The sequence below is a fragment of the Petaurus breviceps genome, unplaced genomic scaffold (genome assembly GCF_028583685.1).
Source record: "Petaurus breviceps papuanus isolate PSGF00001 unplaced genomic scaffold, PetGlider_PUasm1.0 38, whole genome shotgun sequence".
Classification (NCBI taxonomy): Eukaryota; Metazoa; Chordata; class Mammalia; order Diprotodontia; family Petauridae; genus Petaurus; species Petaurus breviceps.
In genome coordinates this window covers 59,215,154-59,236,166 of record NW_027186304.1, presented here as the reverse complement: position 1 = coordinate 59,236,166, position 21,013 = coordinate 59,215,154, and the positions used below count along the sequence as shown (strand labels likewise).

The following is a 21,013-nucleotide window of genomic DNA, read 5'->3' as shown; positions in this document are numbered from 1 at the left end:
TAATATTCTCCCAAAGATACCAGTTTTCTCAATGATTCTGGTCAATTGTGTCCACTTCTTAACCTCAGATTACAAAGTGACTTTCTCTTTTGGGGAGAAAAAGGACTTGTTATTAATTGTTTTGTTTGTTTTTGGTATTAGGGGCAGGATGGCTGGACTGGCTTAGTAAATCTCTGCTTAGGCAGATCAGCAACTAGTATATTCTGTGACCTCAAGTTTTATCATTTCCTTGGTCACCTAGAAGTCAAATGACTTATCCAGGATCACAGAGCTAGTATGTGTCAGAGGAGAGACTTAAAACCAGTTTTAACTGTAACATCATATCCTGTGGTGCCCTGTTTTCTCTATTCACTAGACCATAAATAAACAGATAAATGTTATCTATTATTTAAGGTCTAGTAGCTGATAACTTTCATTTGCATATCTTTTCATTAAGATCATATTTAAAGTTCAGTATTTTTGAGAAATAGCTTTCATTAAAGCTGGATGCCTACTATCAATCAACAAGATTTTGTGAAGATGCCCTCAGCACCTGCCATCAAGGAACTTACATGTGAATGAGGGAGATAGCACTATGTCCATAGATAAGCATATAAAGAATACAGAGAGTAGATATGATAGGTGAGGTGGGAGGGAGGGGGAGGGAGATCCAAGAAGGGAAATCATGCAAGTGGGAGAATTATCTGAGTCTTGAAGGAAGCCAATGAATATAAGAAGAGGAGAAAGGCATGCCAGGTGGGGATAAATACAGCCAGTGCAAAGGCATGGAGATGAGAAATTGATTGTCATGTGTGAGGATCAAATTGACCAGTATAGCTGAAGTACAGCATGGGTGGGAGGACACTAGAAAGATAGTTACTTGGAGTGACTAAGTGGTGCAGTGAATATTGTACTGGCCCTGGAGTCAAAAAGGCCTGAGTACAAATCCAACCTCAGACACTTGACACACTAGCCATGTGACCTTGGGCAAGTCCCTTAACCCCAATTACCCTGCCTTCCCCCCTCTAAAAGGCAAAAAAAAAGATAGTTACTCAAGAAACATTTACTAAGTGTTTTGTTTTTGTTAGGCATTGTACAAAGCCCTGGGGACACAGAGAAAGGCAAAAACATATCCCTATTGACCTGGTCACTAAATGATCTGTTTTTGTTTTTGTTTTGCCACAGCAATTCAGAAAGACTACTGAACTGTGAAGGGGTCTATAATCTGTCTCAGTATTTCCTTCACTGAAATAATGGACACTATAAAGGATAGTGGTTCTTAACTTTTTTTGTTTTTAATGTGTCATGGACCCTTTTGTCAGTCTGGCAAAGCCTACAGAGCCTATCTTAAAATATTGATTTTAAATACACAAAATATATAAGATCACAAAGGGCATCAATTACATTGAAATGAAGTTACAAAAAATGTATTTTTAAAAAAGTTCGTGTACCCAAGGTTATGAACCTGTGTTTTAAAGTATTTCTGTAAATGTTTATGACAAGTGGGATTCTGAGAAGATGGCAAAGTAGGTCAGAAAATTCCAGACTCTCCAAATTTCCTCCACAAACAGGATGGGGAAATGACGATAAGAAATATATATCATAACCATATAATATGTATTTTCATTAATATAGTATAATTCTTATATGTACTATTAATTTCTCACATATTTTGCATTACACATAATATATGTATTTTCATTATATATATATATACACCTGTATGCATTTTTCATATAATGTAATTTGTATACACATATGTGAGTATACATATCTCAAAAGTGGGAAAAAGTTTAGCATCAGAAAACACATTTTTACCAATATTCTCATTACCTAAGACTGTTCTATGACCTGGAAAACATGATAAATTCCAGCCAGATTCTCCCTATGGATAAGTGAGGCAGGGGTGATATCTGGAAATGTCTAACATTTTAAAAACTAATTATGGACATTATCACAATGGAAAAAAAAAATATATATATATATATATATATATATATATATATATAATTTTATCCTAACAATAACCTGGGAGATATGTGTTCTGTTTTTATCCCAATTTTTCATATGAGGAAACTGAGGCAGACAGAGGTTAAGTGACTTGCCCGTAGTCACATGGCTGGCAAGTGTCTAAGGCTGGATTTGAACACAGGTCTTATGGACTCCAGGTCTAGCCACAAAAAAGGGAATCAGTTGTATATTGAAATAAAGGGAAAACATGAATAAGCTGTATGCTTATGTAATGTCAAGAGAACAAGAGAAAGTACTCATCATCTTTTGGGAATCTTTCTTTGACTTGAGCTTTGCACTGGATTTCCTCCATGACAGTGTCAACCACTTTTGACAAGCATATGTCTATGTATTCTGTGTCCAGCTTGATATTGGAAGGCCATTAAGCAAAGTTATTAACTCAGTTGTTTCATTTTTGGAGGAAATTCACATGACCTTAACGTAGTTATGGAAGTCATTTTCTTGGAGGATATTCTTTAAGAGGAGATCTTGCTCTATTGAGTCAAGTAGAGCTTTTTAACAGTTAGCAAACAGCACAACAGGATACTGTATTTTCCATGTCAATCACCTGGGGTGACTATAAAGAGGTAACTTGCTGAGGAATACCATTTATATATTGTGGAGGATTTTTGTGGGAGCATGTGGACAAGATTTATATTGATTGAGAAGGCAAAGAAGGATCTGAATGTTCATCTGGAGGAAATGGCCACATTGGTGAAAATAAGGGTCCGTTAAAGTACTGAACTGGAAAAACTGGGCTCTCCAAGAAAACAAGGTGAATTGGGTAGAATAAAAAGCCTACAGGTTCTAGCATGGAATGCTGAGGGTTCAAAGGTTTCTTTCAGAAAGTAAATGTTAAATAAATGTATTTCTATGATTTGAGGATGAGGAATTATGGGGTGAGGGAACTATCAAATGAAATGCTCAAAAATTAGAAAAAGGAGCAGTGGAACCAAAATTTGTCAATACCAAAGAAGCCAAAATCAGTGGCTATTATTGAATTTGTTCAATAAACTGGAGCCCTCACTTCTTCACTGACATTTGCTAGCTTGTCTTTTTTTTTGTTTCATTTCTCATGAAAAAATATTTCACATTTTGAAAAATTAGTATAAATGATTCAAATTCTAAAATGTTATCTTATTTTGGTTATAATGTGTTTGTTTTTGTAAGCTTTTTCCTTCTCTTTCTCTTCTCTCCCTCTACAACTAGCTTTATAAGCAATAACTTCTTTCTTCCCCGTAGCCATTTTTATTTCATAAACCTTCCTCAGGATTAGCTCTTTCTTGATAATAAACAGACCTACTCTCCTAGTTGGATAGCCTTTCATAACAGAATTACCACCCTGGAAAGGAAAGCTACAGAAGTAACGATTTCTACAGGTTATTGCTCAATTCCAAAATCATTTTCCTGTCATCTAATCAACAAAGTCTTTGCATACCCTTCTAGACAATACAAAGACATTTAAATCAACACTCTTCTTAAGTGTAGCCATTATTCCTTATTACTTCTCCATTCAGTTCTGTCAAAACCCCACAACTGGTGCATCTGCTTGGCAAATCATGTTCCAATGCATTTTTTTCAGAAGTGAGGGATGACTCCTCATATATGATGTAGCCCATGTGCTAAAATAAAATAAGCCCCATGTGAAGCCCCCATGCCACTGAATTAGATAAGTCCTGCTTCAGATAAAAGGAGTTTCACAAACCACAAACAGATGTATATTTTCTTCTGGGATTTATGCAGCCATCTGTTTTTGTAATTTCCAGATGCATATTTCACATTAACTTCTCTTTTTAAAGCTGCAAGTCATTTTAAATACCATGTATTTTATATCACATGTAAATATATTTATGTTTACTCATGACTTTTGTTCAAGTAAATTATGCTTCTGTTTGTAGGCTAATGAAAGTTTAATTTCTTCCATAAGTGACTAATCTTATTACTGTAATATTTCATGATATTGCTGCTGTTCCACGTATGATTTAGAAATTCCCTTTAAAGTATTTCTGAAAAACTCAAATTGTAGCAGCCCTAAAACAACCTTAACATGATGATTACCTAGCAGTAGTGAGGACCCAGTTGAGGTAAGAAAACAAATTTGTAGTGGATTGTGACAGAACAGTTTCCTGATTTTCTCCACCTTTAAATCTAGCTACTGTATTTAACATCATGACATAAGGAACTCTTCCCCTCTCTTTTGTACTGCTATTACAGAGCACCTTTCCCAGAAACCTTGTGGAAACCAAGTTGAAGATAAATATTTGGCAGCAATGGGAAAGGCTCCAAATAACCCTGAAAAGATATTGGGAAGTATGAAACATGACCTGTACTCAAAATGTGATACAGTCAATACATTAAAAATAACATTGATGCAATTGAATTTAGCTATAGAATAAAATATTTCTCTGGAGCTACTTCCTATGCAAGTTTTCAAAGTACTGAATTATCCTCCCAGAGGCAAAATTTGATTACTTATAGTTCATCTGCTGTTTTTTGTTTGTTTTGTTTGTTGGTTTGTTTGTTTGCTTTTTGGAGGAGGGGAAGGCAGAGCAATTGGGGTCAAGTGACTTGCTGAAGGTCACATGGCTGGTACATGTTAAGTGTCTAAACTGGATTTGAATTCAGGTCCTCCTGACTCCAGGGTAGGTGCTCTATACACTGCACCACCTAGCTGCCCCTTGTCTGCCATTTCTTTTTTTTTTTAAGCAATTGGGGTTAAGTAACTTGCTCAAGGTTACAAGGCCAGTTATTTCTGGGTGTGGTGCTATTTTTGAGCCCGGGAATTGATCCTCAGGTCATCCCAACACTGGGGCCACTGCTCTTACTTGCTGAGCCACCTGGCAGCCCCATTGTCTGCCATTTCTAAAGAAAAAAAACTTTTTAGATCAGAAGTTAAATTAAATACAGTTGTTAATGAATTTTTTAGACAAAGATTTCTTTTAATAAACTTTTCTCATTGGGCTAGTTAAGATCTTTTCTCATAATCTTAAAAATTAATGGGTTACATATATAGCCAATTTTTAGTCCAAGGAAAAATAAAATAAACTCATCAATGAGTTAATTATCAAAATTAGGAGGGGGAAAATCTCTCTTGAGGAATGGAGGAAAATGAAGCTACTTTTGCTTTGAATTTGGAATAAAGCTGTCAGGGATCAGGCTTGAGCTGGCACAGTACAGGGCAAATATTTGACATCTTGAATCTGCATAGAAAAAATGTCCTGTGCTTTGTTGGGTATTGACATTAGGGAACAAGGATTGTATAAATCTCTCCTTTCTGTCTTCTTAGAAGATCTCTATTTCACACAAAGAAATCTCTATTTCACGCAAAGAAATAGCATTTGAGGATTTGGTCAGTGTGCTAATTATTAGTTCTTCCGTGACATTAATATAGGGTCTTCTGTTTTCACAGACTGTGGAACAAGAGGACAATTCAGAGCATTCACACAAGAATTTCGAAGAAAACGCTCTCTTCAATATAGCTATCCAGAAGAGAAAAATGAAGATTCAGTTGATGTGACTAACAGGTATATATAGGGACTTAATTTCTATAGATTTGCTTTCACTTTGAGAACTAGGTATCAAATAAATTTTAAAACAAATGAGCTTTTAAGATATACCCAATCTTCATGGCATATTTCAGCTTATTTTTTGCTTATTTACTATTTTCTGCAGAAAAGCTCTTTCTTGAAAAGGAAATTCCTCTACTACATCCCTGAAACATGGCTAAGCCAGTTCTTCCTTGAAGAACTTAAGTGAAGGAGAAAACATTACTTTCCAAAACAGCCCTGTTTTTTTTTTTTGGGAGAGGAATTTTTCCTGGGAAATCTTTTCTTATGGAGTACAAAGCCTAACTCTGCTACCCAGTATTCCCATTGGAAACAAAGAAGATATGCCTAATCTTTCCAGAGAGGTCATATACTGTCTCTATTGCCTTTCCATTCATTTATACCATGATTTTCAATCCCTCGGCAACTTAGTTCTTTACTAGACCTTCACCCTTAGGCTAGACACAGTGCCTTCCTTTATTCATCTTCACCCTTTGGAGAACTAGTTTAAGTCTACATATTCCTCTTTTCTTGAAATCCTTGCCCTCTAATCACAATGTGCCCTGCCAAGCCTTAGCCTTAGATCACTCCTGCCAGCTGCTGCCTTTGCTTCTATACATATGCTTCTGAATAAAGGTGGAGAAAATCATGAAATTTCTGCCACAGTCCACTGAAATTTGTTTTATACCTTCAACTAGGTCCTCACTGCTGCTAGGTAATTCTTTTATACTTTCCTAGTCCCTCACAATTCTACTTTCCTATACCTTATTATCTCATTCACCACAGCAATTCTTCCAAACTTTTTCATCTCTTCTCATAGCTCCCTTGTCTCCTCATTTCCCCACCCTTTCAGCTGAGAGCCTTCTTTCATGTTTTGCAGAAAAAATGAGGCCATGTGCCAAGAGCTTCTTCTCCCTTTTCCTCATCTCATATCACTCAGATATTCTGTCACTATCTCCTCTTCTATCCCTGTCTCACATGGAAGAGATGGCCCTTTTCCTTCTTAAAGCAAACCCTTCTACTGTAGAAGTGATCTGCTTATATCCCATCTCCTTCATCAGATTGCTCACTCTATCATTCTCCACACTCTTAGTATGTTCAGTATCTTCTTGTCTAATGACTGTTTCCATATTACATACAATCACATCCCTGTCTTCTCTATCCTCAAAAAACTCACTTGATACTCCCATCTCTAAGTATTATTCTATGTATCTCTAGTCTTTTGTGGCTAACCTCTTTGAGAAGATCACCTATAATAGGTACTTCCACTTCCTATCCTCTCATTTTCCTCTTAACTCTCAAAATCTGACTTCTAACCACATCATTGAACCAAAAATGCTCTCTCCAAAGTTACCAGTAATCTCTGAATTGCTAGGTCCGATGGATTTTTCTTGATTTCCATTTTTCTTGACTTCTCAGCAGCCTTTGACACTGTCATTCTCTCTCTTCTCCTTGAAACTCTCTTTCTCCAGATTTTCATGAAACTACTTTATCCTGGTTCTCCTCCTACCTTTTTACCATGCCTCAGTCTCCTTTGCTGGATCTTCTTATAGGTCATGACCACTAATTTTCAGTGTCCTACAAAGCCCTGCCCTCAATCTTCTTCTTTTCTCCTTCTAAACTGTTTTACTTCATAACATCAAATCCATGCCTTCAATTATTATCTCTATGCTAATGATTCTCACATCTACTTTTCCAGCTGAAACCTCTCTCTTGACCTCTACTCTTGCATCTCCAACTGCCTATTAGGCATCTTAAACCAAATGTCATGTAGACATCTTAAACCCAATACGCCTAAAACTGATCTCAATTTTCCTCCAAACCCTCCTAACTTCCAAACTTCCCAATTAATGTCAAGGGTGTCACCATTTTCCCAGTTCTCCAGGATCACAACCTTGGTATTAATGTTGACTCCACTATCTCTCGCCCTCCCTCCTAGCCTGTCTATTGCTAGGGCATATCAATCTTATTTTCTAACATCTCTTAAATATACCTCCTTCTCCCTCTGATACTGTTGCCACCCTAAGGCAGACGCCCATTTCCTCATGCCTGGACTATTGAAATAGCTTGCTGACTGGTCTTCTTGTCGCTAGTCTATTCGACTTCAGTCTTTCTTTAACTCAGCTGTCAAAGTGTTTTTCCTCAATTACATGTCAGACTGTGTCACCCTCCTACTCAATAAGCTCCAGTAGTTCTGATAACTTCCAGGATCAAATATAAAGTCTTCTTTTTGGTGTTCAAAGCCCTTTATGTTTTACCCCCCTCAGCCACCTTTCCAGTCTTTTTACACTTTACAACACATTTTGCTTCTTCCCCCATAGGTTGTGATCGAGTAACACTAGCTTCCTTGCTGTTCCTCTAATAAGACACTCTGTGTTTTGACTACAAGCACTTTCTCTTGGTGTCTCTCACACTTTAAATGTGCCCCTTTATCTCTGCCACCTGGCTTCTGTGGCTTCCTTCAAATTCCAGCTAAAATTTTATTTTCTACAGGAAGCCTTTCCCTTTCCCTCTTAATTCTACTGCCTTCTCTTTGTGGCTTATTTCCATTTTATCCTGTATTTGGCTTGTTAGTACACAGTTATTGAAATAGAGTTATACCCCCTTATTAGATTGTGAGTTCAGTGAGGTCAGGGACTGTCTTTTGTCTTTTTCTGTTTGCTTAACATTGTGTCTGGCACATAGTAGGTGCTTACTAAATGCATATTGACTGACTGAGAATTTCTATTGCAAATGACCATCATAAATTTTTTCCACCAAGAACTGAACTCAATATTACAGATATGTAGTCTGTCCTGGGCAGAGTACAGTAGGAGTATTGCTTACCTTATTCTGTACAGTGTGTTTTATTTCATGACTCCTTTGATAACATGTTGCATCCCACTAGCTAACTAAAATGATATTTATTTCTACTTTCCTTAATCTACAGTTGCACCTTTTCTCTTTGCCTTCTCTTACATACTGTAAGTTCAAGGGATATTTTGCTGAGTATTGTCAGTTATTCTGACTCATTATAACTGTGTTGGAAAATCCTTTCCTCTGTCTATTATATATGTGTGTGAGGGACTAGTGTATGTAGTATTTATATTCACTTTCATTTCATTTTGTCTTGGTCCTCTTGACTTCCTATAATTGTGTGCTCCTGTGCTATCCAAAATGGCCTTTTTGTCAGGGACATTTTAAAGTAGTAGATTTTCCTTAACTGGCCTGTTTATTGATACTAGAGGCAGTATATATTCTGACAGTGGGGCTGGGTTCCTGTTAAATTTAGAAAACTGCAGGAAATATAACTGTACTTCTGAGGAATCCAGGAAAGCAATTGAATTCTACTTCTGCTCTGGAAACTGAGCCAACCTTGTGCTTCTGTGGTTGCCCTGTGTGTTGAAGAAATTGATGCTAATCAACCAGTGCCTTGAGATGTGGATGCATTTCAATCTGAAGTTAAGCCCAATAAAATAACCTGAACAGGACACAATGACCATCGTAGTCTATGGGATTAAAAATACAGTTATCATACAATTTCCACTTAAAATACCTTATTTATAACTGATGAACTTATTCATGACTTTCATTTGAAGACATGAATTATGGAAAGCTGTAGCACCAATGCAATATTTACAGCACCCATGATCACGATAAAGACTATGACTATAAGTATCGCATGATGTTCAATTGCAAAATATACCAATCTCTCCAGATAAAGGATATAACTGAAGCATTTATTTAGACACCAGAAAACTGAATTCCAAAATCAGTAAGCTAGTTCCATTATAGCACCAAAGATGTTAAGAAGCCATAATAATGCTGAGAGCCACAGCATCCTTCAGCCTTCCCACAAACCAATACAAGATCAGTCTCTACTCATGAGCCTCTCTGAATGCTTGCCTCAGGTCTTCCTCTCTCCTCCACCATCTGGCTAGCTCTGACCAGCTTTCTGTGAGCTCTGCTTCCCTTCAGCAGACTCCTCCCACCACAGGTTCCATGTGACTACATTCAGCCTATCAGGGGGCAGAGTTTATCTTCACAGCAGGGAAGTTTCCTGTGGGCTCTGCTTCACCCTTTAGTAAATTCTCTCCATCACAGGCTCCATGTGATTACATACAGCCTATCAGGAGGCAGAGTTTACTTTCAAAGCAGGGGAGGTCTTCAAACTCCCCCCTGGGTCTATCAAAGGACAGGGAAGATGTTCAAATTCCCATTCCCATTACAAAAACATACTTCTTATCAATACTGTCAGTCACTGTTGAAAGATTGAATTTCATACCTAGGTCAAGACAGTATTTATTATTATTCATACATATGCCCTAATACTGAGATTCTACAGTTTTGGGGGATTTCTTAGAAGACATGCTGCATTAATCACATTTCATGTGGATATCAAGTCAAAGCCAGCCAAAAGTCCCTCTTGATGGAAAAAATTGATGTTTCTAGAGAGAAGGGAATTGGATTCAGAATACTTGGGTTCCAGTTCAAGCTCTGCCACTTACTTGCCTCTCTGAACTCAGTTTCCTCAAGGGTAAAATTATGGAATTAGATTAATGACCCAAAGGCTATTCCAGCTCTAAAATATATGGTACTTATGTCCTAAGCCAAAGGTCTAGCCAGGAAGACTGTTACACTTTATGTCATAGGAATTAAAGGAATAACCTTTAATGAAATTTCTCCAGCATACAGGCGGTGAGTTTTCCAAAAAGGTCAGAAATACATATTCTAGAGCACTTTCAAATCATTTCAGAAAAATCAATCCAGATTCATAGAATCACAGAATTTTACAGTTGGAAGGTACCTTGATGGCTATATAATCCAACATATGTATAAAAAGGAATCCCCACTAGAATGTACCGGACAAATTGTCATATAGTCTTTTCTTGAATGAACTCCAATTTGAGATAATTTATAACACTCTCAAGTAGTTTTTACTAAGAAACTTTTAGAAAGGGTTTTTCCCCCTCTGATATCAAACCTAAATTTGCCTAATTGCAGGCTTTGCTGATTGTTCCTGGTTCTGCCCTGTGTGGTCAAACAGAATAAATGAGTCTTTTCCTCCATGTGGCAGACCTTCAAATAATGGAAGGCAGTCATCATGTCCTTTCTGAGTTCTTTATTTTCCAGGCTATTCATCTCCAGGCTCTTATTAAGATCTTTGTAGATTCTGTCATGTAGTCACCCCAGTTTGGTTTGATCTGAAAGTTGATGAGCAATTAACTAGTAAATAACCCCTGACCACATTGAGGAGGCAGATGCCAATGCTATACTTGCAAATTTAAGGCTGTAGAGTTTAAATTCAAAATAGCATGAGAGAGCCAAACCGACAGAAGGAGAAAGACAGAAAGAGTGAGACAGAGAGAAAGACACACAGACAGAAAAAGACAGAGAGAGACAGTGTTCATATACAAATTTCATCAAAATTGTACCTAGAACCTACTATGGAAGTTCACATTAATTGAAATTAGAAGATTTTTATTTTTTACAGGACAGAAAACCCATATCTTCAAGATATTATGATGTTTATTAAGGTGGAAGTCATCCCTGGATTGTGTTACATCAGTAGTCATTGAGGATTTCTTCAACAACTTTTTTCCTCCATAAATTTCTTAGAACTTTTTGCTAAGCTATTGAGGCTACCATGCAGTGTTTACAATTACAATAATTGCCTAATTGTTACTGCAGGAAACTATGCTAGAAATGTTCAGTATGCATCCACAGAGAAGTTTCCACTCATCCTTGTTGAGGCAGCACAAAAGCTTCTTAAGGAGAAACTTTTTGCTCCTTATTTTGACATAAAATGTCAAAGGCATTCATGGCATTAGAACAATGTGACCACATGGAGTAGTCCATGTACCAGAGGCCTTAAAAATGGGAGTTGCTGTCATTGTTTCTAGCCCTAGTGTTTGCACCAAACTTTGAAAGGCTAAATATTTACTTTTTGCCTAGAAGAAGAGAGCTTGAGCTTCTAATCAAACAAGGCATCTTTGAAAGAGATAAAGATATTCTACTCTACTATTTATACAGATATTGAAGTCTAGAGGTAAAGTAAGTCACCATGAACTAGAACCCTCTGATCTTTTCAGTGAAGTCAATCAACTCATGATAGCATTTGCTGTGTTCTTTGCCTACTCTAAACTTGACCTTTCCACAGCTGTATATAAAACAATGCTGCTGCACATAATCAGTTAAAGGGAACACTTAAGAATCTTCAATTTGGTACTTCTGCCATTCCAGAAATCTTCTATTTTTTTATGGAACAAATCATATGCTTTCTAGGATTGCATGTTATTTTTTTTTTAAATTTCTTCTTCATGAGATAAAGAGAAAATGAATATGTATACCGATTCACCAGTTATCTCAGTAATAGACACACATAAAGAGATAGGCAGATGTAGGAAATTAGAACTTAAATAGTTGTAGTATGCACCCTATCTAAGATAAATTTCCTGCATTCCATTGTTCACCTCCCCTCAGAATAAAGTAAGATCTCTTTTAACCAGACCTTGTAAAACAAGAGTGCTTCCATCATGGAAACTGAAAGCTCTTGATCAGAAAAGAAAGGGAGCCTCTCGTTTGGCCTCTGGACATGATCCTGTATTTTTAAAGGCTGTTCTCTCAGAGCATAAGCTCTAGCAGGTCCAGCAAAGCTTAAAAGACTTTAGGTGCAAATGTGGAGATGGTTTGTGTGTCTGGTAACTGAAGACCAACTCAACTAAGTTGAGAGATGCTAATCACCAGGTTGGTTGCAGAGTAATACTTTTTTTAGTCATATAAACTTTTTTTTGGATTCACACAAGTGAATTGGATTTAAATGAGGGAAGGCTGTGCAAGGTCACCAGCCTCACTCTCTCCTCCAGAGCCCTCTGGGTCCAGGGGCAAGATATTAATGTGGTTTGTTTATATATTGCATCCATTTATTGCTTACTCTAACTTTGTAAGAGGTCTCTTGGAATAAAGTAAAACAGAGAAGTGGAGCTACTGGTTAAGTGAAATCATCTGAAAATGCATACAATATTTCCTATCTGTAGTAACTTCTACCTCTCTATTTTAAAAAATAACATAAATTTCTTTTCCATTCTTTTGAAAAAAAGAAAATTCCTTTTCTTAAATAGCATTTTATTTTTTTCCAGCTACATGCAATGGCATTTTTTAGCATTCATTAAAAAAAAATTTGTTCCAAATTTTCTCCCTTCCTTCCTTCTTTCCCTCTCCCCTACCTAAAATGGTAAGCAATTTGATAAAGGTTATATACATGCGATCACATTAAACATATTGCAATATTAATCACGTTGTGAAAGAAGAAACATTCCAAAAGAAAAAAAACATGAAAAAAATAAAGTGAAAATAGTATGTTTTTATCTGCATTCAGACTCTATCAGTTCTTTCTCTGGATGTGAATAGCATTTTCCATCATGAGTCCTTTGGAATTGTCTTAGATCATTGTATTGTGAGAATAGCAAAGTCATTCACAGTTGATTGTTGAAAATGTTGCTATTACTGTATACAATGGTTTTCTTGTTCTGCTTGCTTCTCTTTGCATCAGTTCATATAAGTCTTTTCAGGCTTTTCTGAAATCCACCTGCTTGTCATTCCTTATGACGCAGTAGCATTCCATTACATTCATATACCACAACTTGTTCAGCTGTTGCCTAATTGATGGACATCCCCTCAATTTCCAATTCTTTGCCACCACAAAAGAGCTGCCATAAATATTTTTGCACATATAGGTCCTTTTCCATTTTTTATGATCTCTTTGGGATACAGACATAGTAGTGGTTGTTATTATTGTTTGTCCTTCATTATCAAAGAGGACCATGGAATGAAGAAGATGATGCCATGACTTGCAAGTGAATAGGATTTATGTGAGGGAGGGCTGTGCCAAGTCACCAGCCTCATTCTCTCCTTTGGAGCCATATGCATCGAGTGGTAAGATACTCCTAGTAGTAGTATTGCATTACTCTTTGGTCATAGTCAAAATTGCTCTCTAGAATGGTTTGATCAGTTCACAACTCTATTCTAGTGCATTAGTGTTCCAATTTTTCCATATCTTCTCAAACATTTATCATTTTCCTTTTCTGTCATATTAGCTAGTCTGATAGGTGGGGAATGGTACCTCAAGGTTGTTTTAATATGCATTTCTCTAATTAGTAATGATTTAGAACATTTTTTCATATGTCTATAGATAGTTTTAATTTCTTCATCTGAAAACTGCCTATTCATATCCTTTGACCATTTATCAATTGGGGAATGACTTATATTCCTATAAATTTGATTCAGTTCTCTATATTTGAGAAGTGAGGCCTTTAACAGAGACACTTGCTATAAAAATTATTTTCTAGCTTTCAGCTTTTCTTCTGATCTTGGTTGTGTTGGTTTTGTTTGTGCAAATCCTTTTAAATTTAATATAACCAAAAATATCTATTTTACTTTTCTTAATTCTCTCTGGCTCTTGTTTGGTCAAAAATTCTTCCATTCTCCACAGATATAACAGGTAAATTATTCATTGCTCTCCTAATTTGCTTATGGTAATATCCTTTCTGTCTAAATCATGTACCCATTTTGATCTTATATATACAGTGTAAGATGGCTGATCTATACCTAGTTCCTGTCATACTGTTTTCCAGTTTTCTCATCAGTTTTTGTCAAATAGTGAGTTCTTTTCCCAGAAGTTGAGGTCTTTAAGTTTATCAAGCACTAGACTAATATCATCATTTACTTATCTTGTGTACCTAATCTATTCCACTGATCCACCACTCTTTTTTTCTTAGGCAGAACCAAAAAGTTTGGATGATTGCTGTGAGGCCACCTTCCTTTGCATTTTTTTCATTAATCCCCTTGATATTCTTGACCTTTTTTTTCCAGATGAAGTTTATTATTTTTCTAGCTCTTTGAAAAAGAGTTTTTGGTAGTTTAATTGGTATGGGACTAAATAAATAAGTTAATTTAGGCAGAATTTTCATTTTTATTATATTGGCTCAGGCTACTCTTGAACAATTGATATTTTTACAATTGTTTGTGTGAAAAGCATTTTGTAATTGACATCAAGGTCATCCACTGCACCCCAACCCATCACCAGTCATCCTGTCTTTTCTCCTGCCACTGGATTTCAGTGACTCTGGAAGAGAGAGTTAAACCAACAACTTTGCACAACTCTTCCAACTCAAACTCAAGTCAAGACATCACCCTTGTGATATCATTGGTCCTCTTCAAAAATAAAGAATGAAAAACAAAATCAACAAATATTTATTAAACATTTGCTAAGTTCAAGCACTCTTCTGAGCACGAAGGACACTTACTTCATTTTTTTCTCAGACCTGTGATTTCAGTAGTGTAAGGAACTCGGGGTGACCAAACTCCTTCTACCAGTGCAAACAATTACTCTGCAACTTAGTGTTTCAAAGAGTTGCCTAGGGCACTGAGAAGATAAGTGCTTAGACTAATATCACACAGCTAGAGTGTGTCACAAATGGGATTTAAATATAGGCCTACCGATTCAGAGGCTTCTTCTCTATTTACATGCTATGTCTTATTAGGCATGCAGAGATAGAATATTCTATACTCCCTGCCTTAAGGAGCTTATATCTTACCAGGTAAGATTCCTACATTTATTCAGACAGGTGACATAAAATGTAGGCTATGAAGCAGGAAAAATAGAAATAAAAAATGCCCTGGGATAATTTAAGGAACACTTTCAGTTGAAGGGTGGAGACTCAGGGAAGTATTTATTGGGGATATAGCAGTTGACTTGAGCCTTAAAGATAAGGATTCTGAAAGGCAGTGATTAGAAGAGAATACGTTTAAAAAATAGTGGATGGCTTGAACACGGGCAAGAACACAGAGTTTCAAAATGGCATGTTGAGTTGAGGTAACATCTGGTAGTCTAGCAAGCCTGGGATGAGGTTTTGATTTCTATTCTGTTTTGTGAAATTATTGTCTTCACAACATTCTATTCCTAGAATGAATGAATTCCATAAAATGAATCCTACTTTTGTTCCCAGTTTCCAAACTCTGCATAATCATCTGGTCATTTACCTCTATCTATTAGAAACTTTCCTTAAACTTTTCAGAAGCATCAAAAGCTGACAGGGCTTCTTTCCTTTAATGTTCAGCAGGGCTGGGCTATTTTGCAATTGGCTTTTTAAAAAGGTTTGATTTTTTGACAGCCATACTTATCATTGTCTTAGCATTGCTATTTCCATGAATATATAATGCAGCAAGCAACTTTCCCACCTGGGTGCTGCATAATGTGTGATATTTAATTTGTCACAGCTTTGTCACTTTGTAAAGTGAAAAAAATATGTCATTAGGAAAAGACATGCCTCTGAGATCTAAATAATATACCAAATGTACATGCAATACAACATGACATTCATCGTAGTTGTCAGGGGAAAACAATTATTTTCAATACATTTGAAAGGAAGTATTAGTAGAACAACACTATGGGTTATTCTTCTTTATTCTCATTTTAATTTTAAATCCTTAATTCTGACTTTAATTCTTTTTCTCCTTTTTATCCTTCACAGCACCTTTCTCAGTGAATTGCACATAGTAGGCACTCACATATTTGTTGATTTTATTTGATCCTTCCCTGAATCTAATTTTGCTTCCTACATTATAGGCATAATGAAAAATTTTCGATGGATAGAAACAGAGAAAATATGACACATTTGTCCAGTTCCAGTTTTCCTCAGGATTTCAATCATTTTGCTGCAGAAGTTCAAGAAACCATCATAGCTCTCAGGAAGCAGGTTTGTTTTCTCCAGTAGCTGCCATTGTTTTTGTGGCAAATACGGTGGGGTCAAACTAATGTTTCTTTTTCAGGAACAGGAATTTAGTGTAGATATAATGCAAAGCTAGAATAAAAGGCATATATCAACTAGGTATAATCACAGACTAATTTTATTTAATAATACTAAACCTACAAAGCCTAAACATAGATTATTTAAATGGTTATGAGATGAGGGGAGAGAAGAAATGAGGAAGGTTGGAAAAAGTTGGTCCCTTTAAGGTAATTATATCCTTGATTAGAGTGTAATCTAGAATTTATTGGTTTTATTTATGTTGGATTATGAGGTTTATGATCTCAGGGAATTTCTCTCTTCTGTACTGGCTGATAGAGATTGACAAATTACTGAAGGATTGTAGCTTAGGATACAGTTTTCTATAGCTCATGTGGAAAAAGAACATTTCTTGGAATAAACTCAAAAAACTCCACAGAACTTATAATTTTGTCTGTCTTTTAACTGCCTTTTAACTCCCTTTTAACTGAAAATGTCTAATTAAAAACTATAATTCTACACTTTTCTATTTTTGTGCTTATCTTCTCAGTTTTTGGTGGTTTCTGATTTATGCATTTTTCTCTCAAAGTGAAAAAGAAGCAATGAAAAGGGAATTTCATCTATATGGATAGGGAAAATGTGGATACCTGTTCTGTAATAAGTCTGCTTGCTTAAGGGCACAATGTCAAGCTATCTGTTTTCACAGACATTTTTGTCACTGTGAGTTTTTTGCTTTTTTCATATTAATAACAGAGAAACTCTTTGCCTAAACTAGTTTAAACTCTGTCAGAGGAAGTAAATAACTCTGGGGTCTGTAGAGTGATATAAGCATAAATTTAGGGTATTCTGGTGGAATGCATGAGGTTCAAGCACAAGTGTAGGCCTATACTCAAATTCTTCCCAATTCATCCTGCCACTGTATCTATCACTCTTCCTTCCTAATAAACCTAAAATTATAGGTGAGAGTGTTATCTCCATGAAGTTTTTATGGAAAACTTTTATAGAGACCTGTTACTTACAGAAAAAGATGATAATCTTGGGAATATCCTTTAGCCTTTTCCAATTATCATAAATCCATCTAGAAAATAAGGAGATATCACACGAGAAAGGTAAATTTTAAAGGGAGAGTGAGAATCTTGGCAATGAAAAGCACTGTGCACCTGAGAGCAACATGAGACCTCCAGACGGAGGAAGACAAGTCTGGTGATAGGTTGGGATAGTGCTTCCTTGCTATCATTTCCAGTGGCACAGAGAAAGAGTTATAGATGAAAACATTTATCCCTTGGGAGCTTTCGATTCAGTCTTGCATAGTGTGACTTTTGTGTAACTTCAAAGGAAATAGAAGAATCAGAGCAAACTGTGAAGAGGTGTTTTAATTTCTCCCTAGTATTTTGCCTTCTCTCTGATGGCTGCCAACGTATGTACAATGGTAACTGATTAAGGTAGCATAGCCAGAGTAATTAGACTTATTTTGGGCTTACACAACTGAGATGGGCAGGCATGTCAAGGAAAAAAGAACACACCAAAAACCCCAAACCCAGATTTTAGTACTTTTTTTTGTATGTGTCTGTGCATGTATATACATGAGTATAAAGAGAGACTGTCCTCATCCGCCTCCAGAATTTTAAATTCCCCCCAAAGTAGTACTTTCAGTAGCATCTGTTACTTTGAGATTGAAGCAACTAACCAGCACACATTTTTTTTTTTTGGTTTAAACCCATTCAGCTCAAGATCAGGAGTAGAGAATTTATATAAAACATGTAAACAAACACACATAGAGTCATTTGTACATCTATTTATTTGTCTAGCTATTGATACATTTATATCCATGGATAGTATAGTAGAACCAGGATTTCTTTGATGTGGGCGCTCTCCCTACCAGTACAATCAGTCATTCAAGAAGTACTTAATATGTACCAGGCAATAATACAGTCACTGCTTACAAGGAGCTCATATTCCTTTGGGGAAGACAGTATGAGAATTACTATATAATATGTGCAGATATAGATAGGTAGATAAATAGATAGATGATAGATAGATAGATAGATAGATAGATAGATAGATAGATAGATAGATAGATAGATAGATAGATAGATAGATAATGTGTAGGTATAGGTAGCTAAGTGGTACAGTGGATAGAGAGCTGACACTGGAGTCAGGAAGACCTAAATTCAAATTTAGATCTGGTCTCAGACACTTGCTAGCCACTAGATTTACTGTGCAAGTCACTTAACCCTGTGTATACCCAAGGCAGTATTCAGAGCACCAACAGTGATTATGAATATGCCGGAATAGTTCTGAATCACAAAATACAACAGACTCTCCATATATGACAGAAGCAACATTCATTCAGACACCAGAAAGCTGAATCCCAACACCAGAAAACCTAATCCATCATAGCAACAAAAAAGTTAATACATATTATCACTTCAAGAAGCAACACCATCCCAAAGCCTTCCCCCTGCTTGGGCCTTCCCACAAACAAACACAAGCCCAACTGTCTCCTTGCCTGCATCTTCTCCTCCCTCTGTTCTAACTGTTCTGACTCCCAGCTTCCTCCCCCCTTGTAACACCAATGTGATATTTACAGCACCTACGGTGACTATAAATATGCTAGTATAGTTGTGAATCATAAAATGTAACAGGCTCTCCACATGGAGGACAGAGCAAGGCATTTATTCAAATACCAGAAACCTGAGACAGTGAAAGTCATTATAGTAGCCACAAAGTTGGTACACATAGTCAGTGCAGCAAATACTCACATTCCCATGCCCTCAAAACAAAATAGGCTCCCTCAGGCAAAGATCCTCCTCTTCTCACTCACTGTAGCTGCTCAGCCTCTACGCTGCTCACTTCCAGCAGTTCCAGCTCTGAGCAGCTCTAAGCAGAAGTTCTCAGTGAAGTACTGGCAGTTTTCTCTCAGCAATTCTGACTCTCTAGCTTGGGATTTTCCTTATATGTGGTATTAGCACCTCCCTGTCTTGTCCCTTCCTATTATGTCCATAAGTGCATCCCACTGTGGGATGCACAAATTCTGGATCTCAATATTTGACACAATCATGAACTTGAAACAAGGTGCTAAGTACCTGTTTGCTTGCCAATACAAGGCGCATAGAAAATCTTCAAATTCCCATTACCATTACACCCTGTTTGCTTTAGTTCCTCATCTGTATAATGAGCTGGAGGAGGAAATGACAAGCCACTTCAGTATCTCCGCAAAAGAAAATCCCAAGTGTGGTCACATAGAGTTGGATGTTACTGAACAACAAAATATATATGCATAATGTATATTATACATTCATACATACAAAATTGATTGTATTTTGCTAATTGTATTTCAAAATAATTGAGGTATTTTGTAATCATATATTTTATTTTATGTATGTACAAATATTGTTTTGAGAGAAACTTTATCATGACACACAAAAAGGGTTAAATTTCCCATCCTAGAAAAAAACAGACTGTGAGTAGGGGGCAGGAGAGCCAGGAGGATTACAACCCATTCATATCTTTTTGTCCTGTGCATAAATTCTCCATAAAATATCTAAAATTCTAGAAGCCTCCTTTGCTTTTCATATTTCAAGGACTCTGGTGCAGGAAACAGACTGACTCTTATTCTTTACTCTCTGATCATGCATGTCCTTGATGAGGTCTTTCACATCATTCTTTAAATGCAAGTCATTATTGGTAATATACTGTAATGATCCACTGTGTTTCTTTTCATGGCCTTTTCAATCACTGACATTGTTGATAATTTTCAGGTCATGATGTTCCATGGTTTGTAGCCATAGATTTGATATAAAATACTAGTCTTAAAAAAATGGCTTAGCATGACAGCAGACAGCTTTGAAGGGATGAAAGCACTGAGCAACTTCCTAATATGATTCTGCCTGATTTTCTCCTCGTTTTCCATTCTGATGCACCTCATTATAATCTGTAGATAGCTAGAAGGAATATTTATTAAGCACTTGACACATACTAGGTACTATGTTAAGCTCTGTGGAAAAATTTCAATAAACAGGCCCTAGCTGCAAGGAGCTTATATTCTAAAGGGAAAAGACAATACATAAAGGAGAGCTTTAAAAGGAGGTGTGTGTGTGGGGGGGGAGTAAGCTGAAGAAGAAAAGATACAAGGTTAAAAAGTCCCAAGAGTCAGAGATGTAGCATCTTTCCCATCCAGCTGCATGTCATAATCCGGGCAACATATGTTCTTTATCCACTTGACTTTTTCTTACTTTGGTTGAAAGCTAGGTCTCTACTGATTGAATGGGGATCTCATTGAGAAGGCCTAATATTGTCCTTCGTCTTGATTGATAAATACAATAGGGAATAGGGACTGGGTATGTGAATTCATTGAAAGAGAATTCCAGGTAAGTAAACTCCCCCTATCAATGCAGATCCACATCTTTGCTGCAATTTGTAGTCTTTGAGAGTTAAACTGAGAGATTAAGTGATATGCCCAGGGCCACACAGACAGTATGTGTTAGAGGCAGGATTTGAACCCTGACCTTGGCTGCAAGGCTGGCTATCTACTCGTGTTGCCTCTCACATCCAGTGTCCCCCCATGTCTATCAACAGGCATTCCCTTTTTCCCTTTAAACTTTGTCACATGCATACTCCATGGGGGACCCTTTTGGTAAGCATATGCTTCCATTTTTGATGCTTCCCTATGTTGTGGATTCAGCAAACAAATGACACAAAAGAATGCCTTTT

At 36.6% G+C, this 21,013-nt stretch overlaps 1 protein-coding gene across 1 annotated transcript in view; it reads left to right on the top strand.

Annotated features, from left to right (window-relative positions):
* PXDNL (peroxidasin like) overlaps positions 1–21,013 on the top strand; it is a 557,041-nt gene that overhangs the window by 514,314 nt on the left and 21,714 nt on the right. Inside the window, exons 20-21 of the mRNA XM_069099924.1 lie at positions 5,399–5,513; positions 16,141–16,270. Of these exons, the coding sequence (XP_068956025.1) occupies positions 5,399–5,513; positions 16,141–16,270 (245 nt within the window). The remainder of the gene's footprint in view (positions 1–5,398; positions 5,514–16,140; positions 16,271–21,013) is intronic.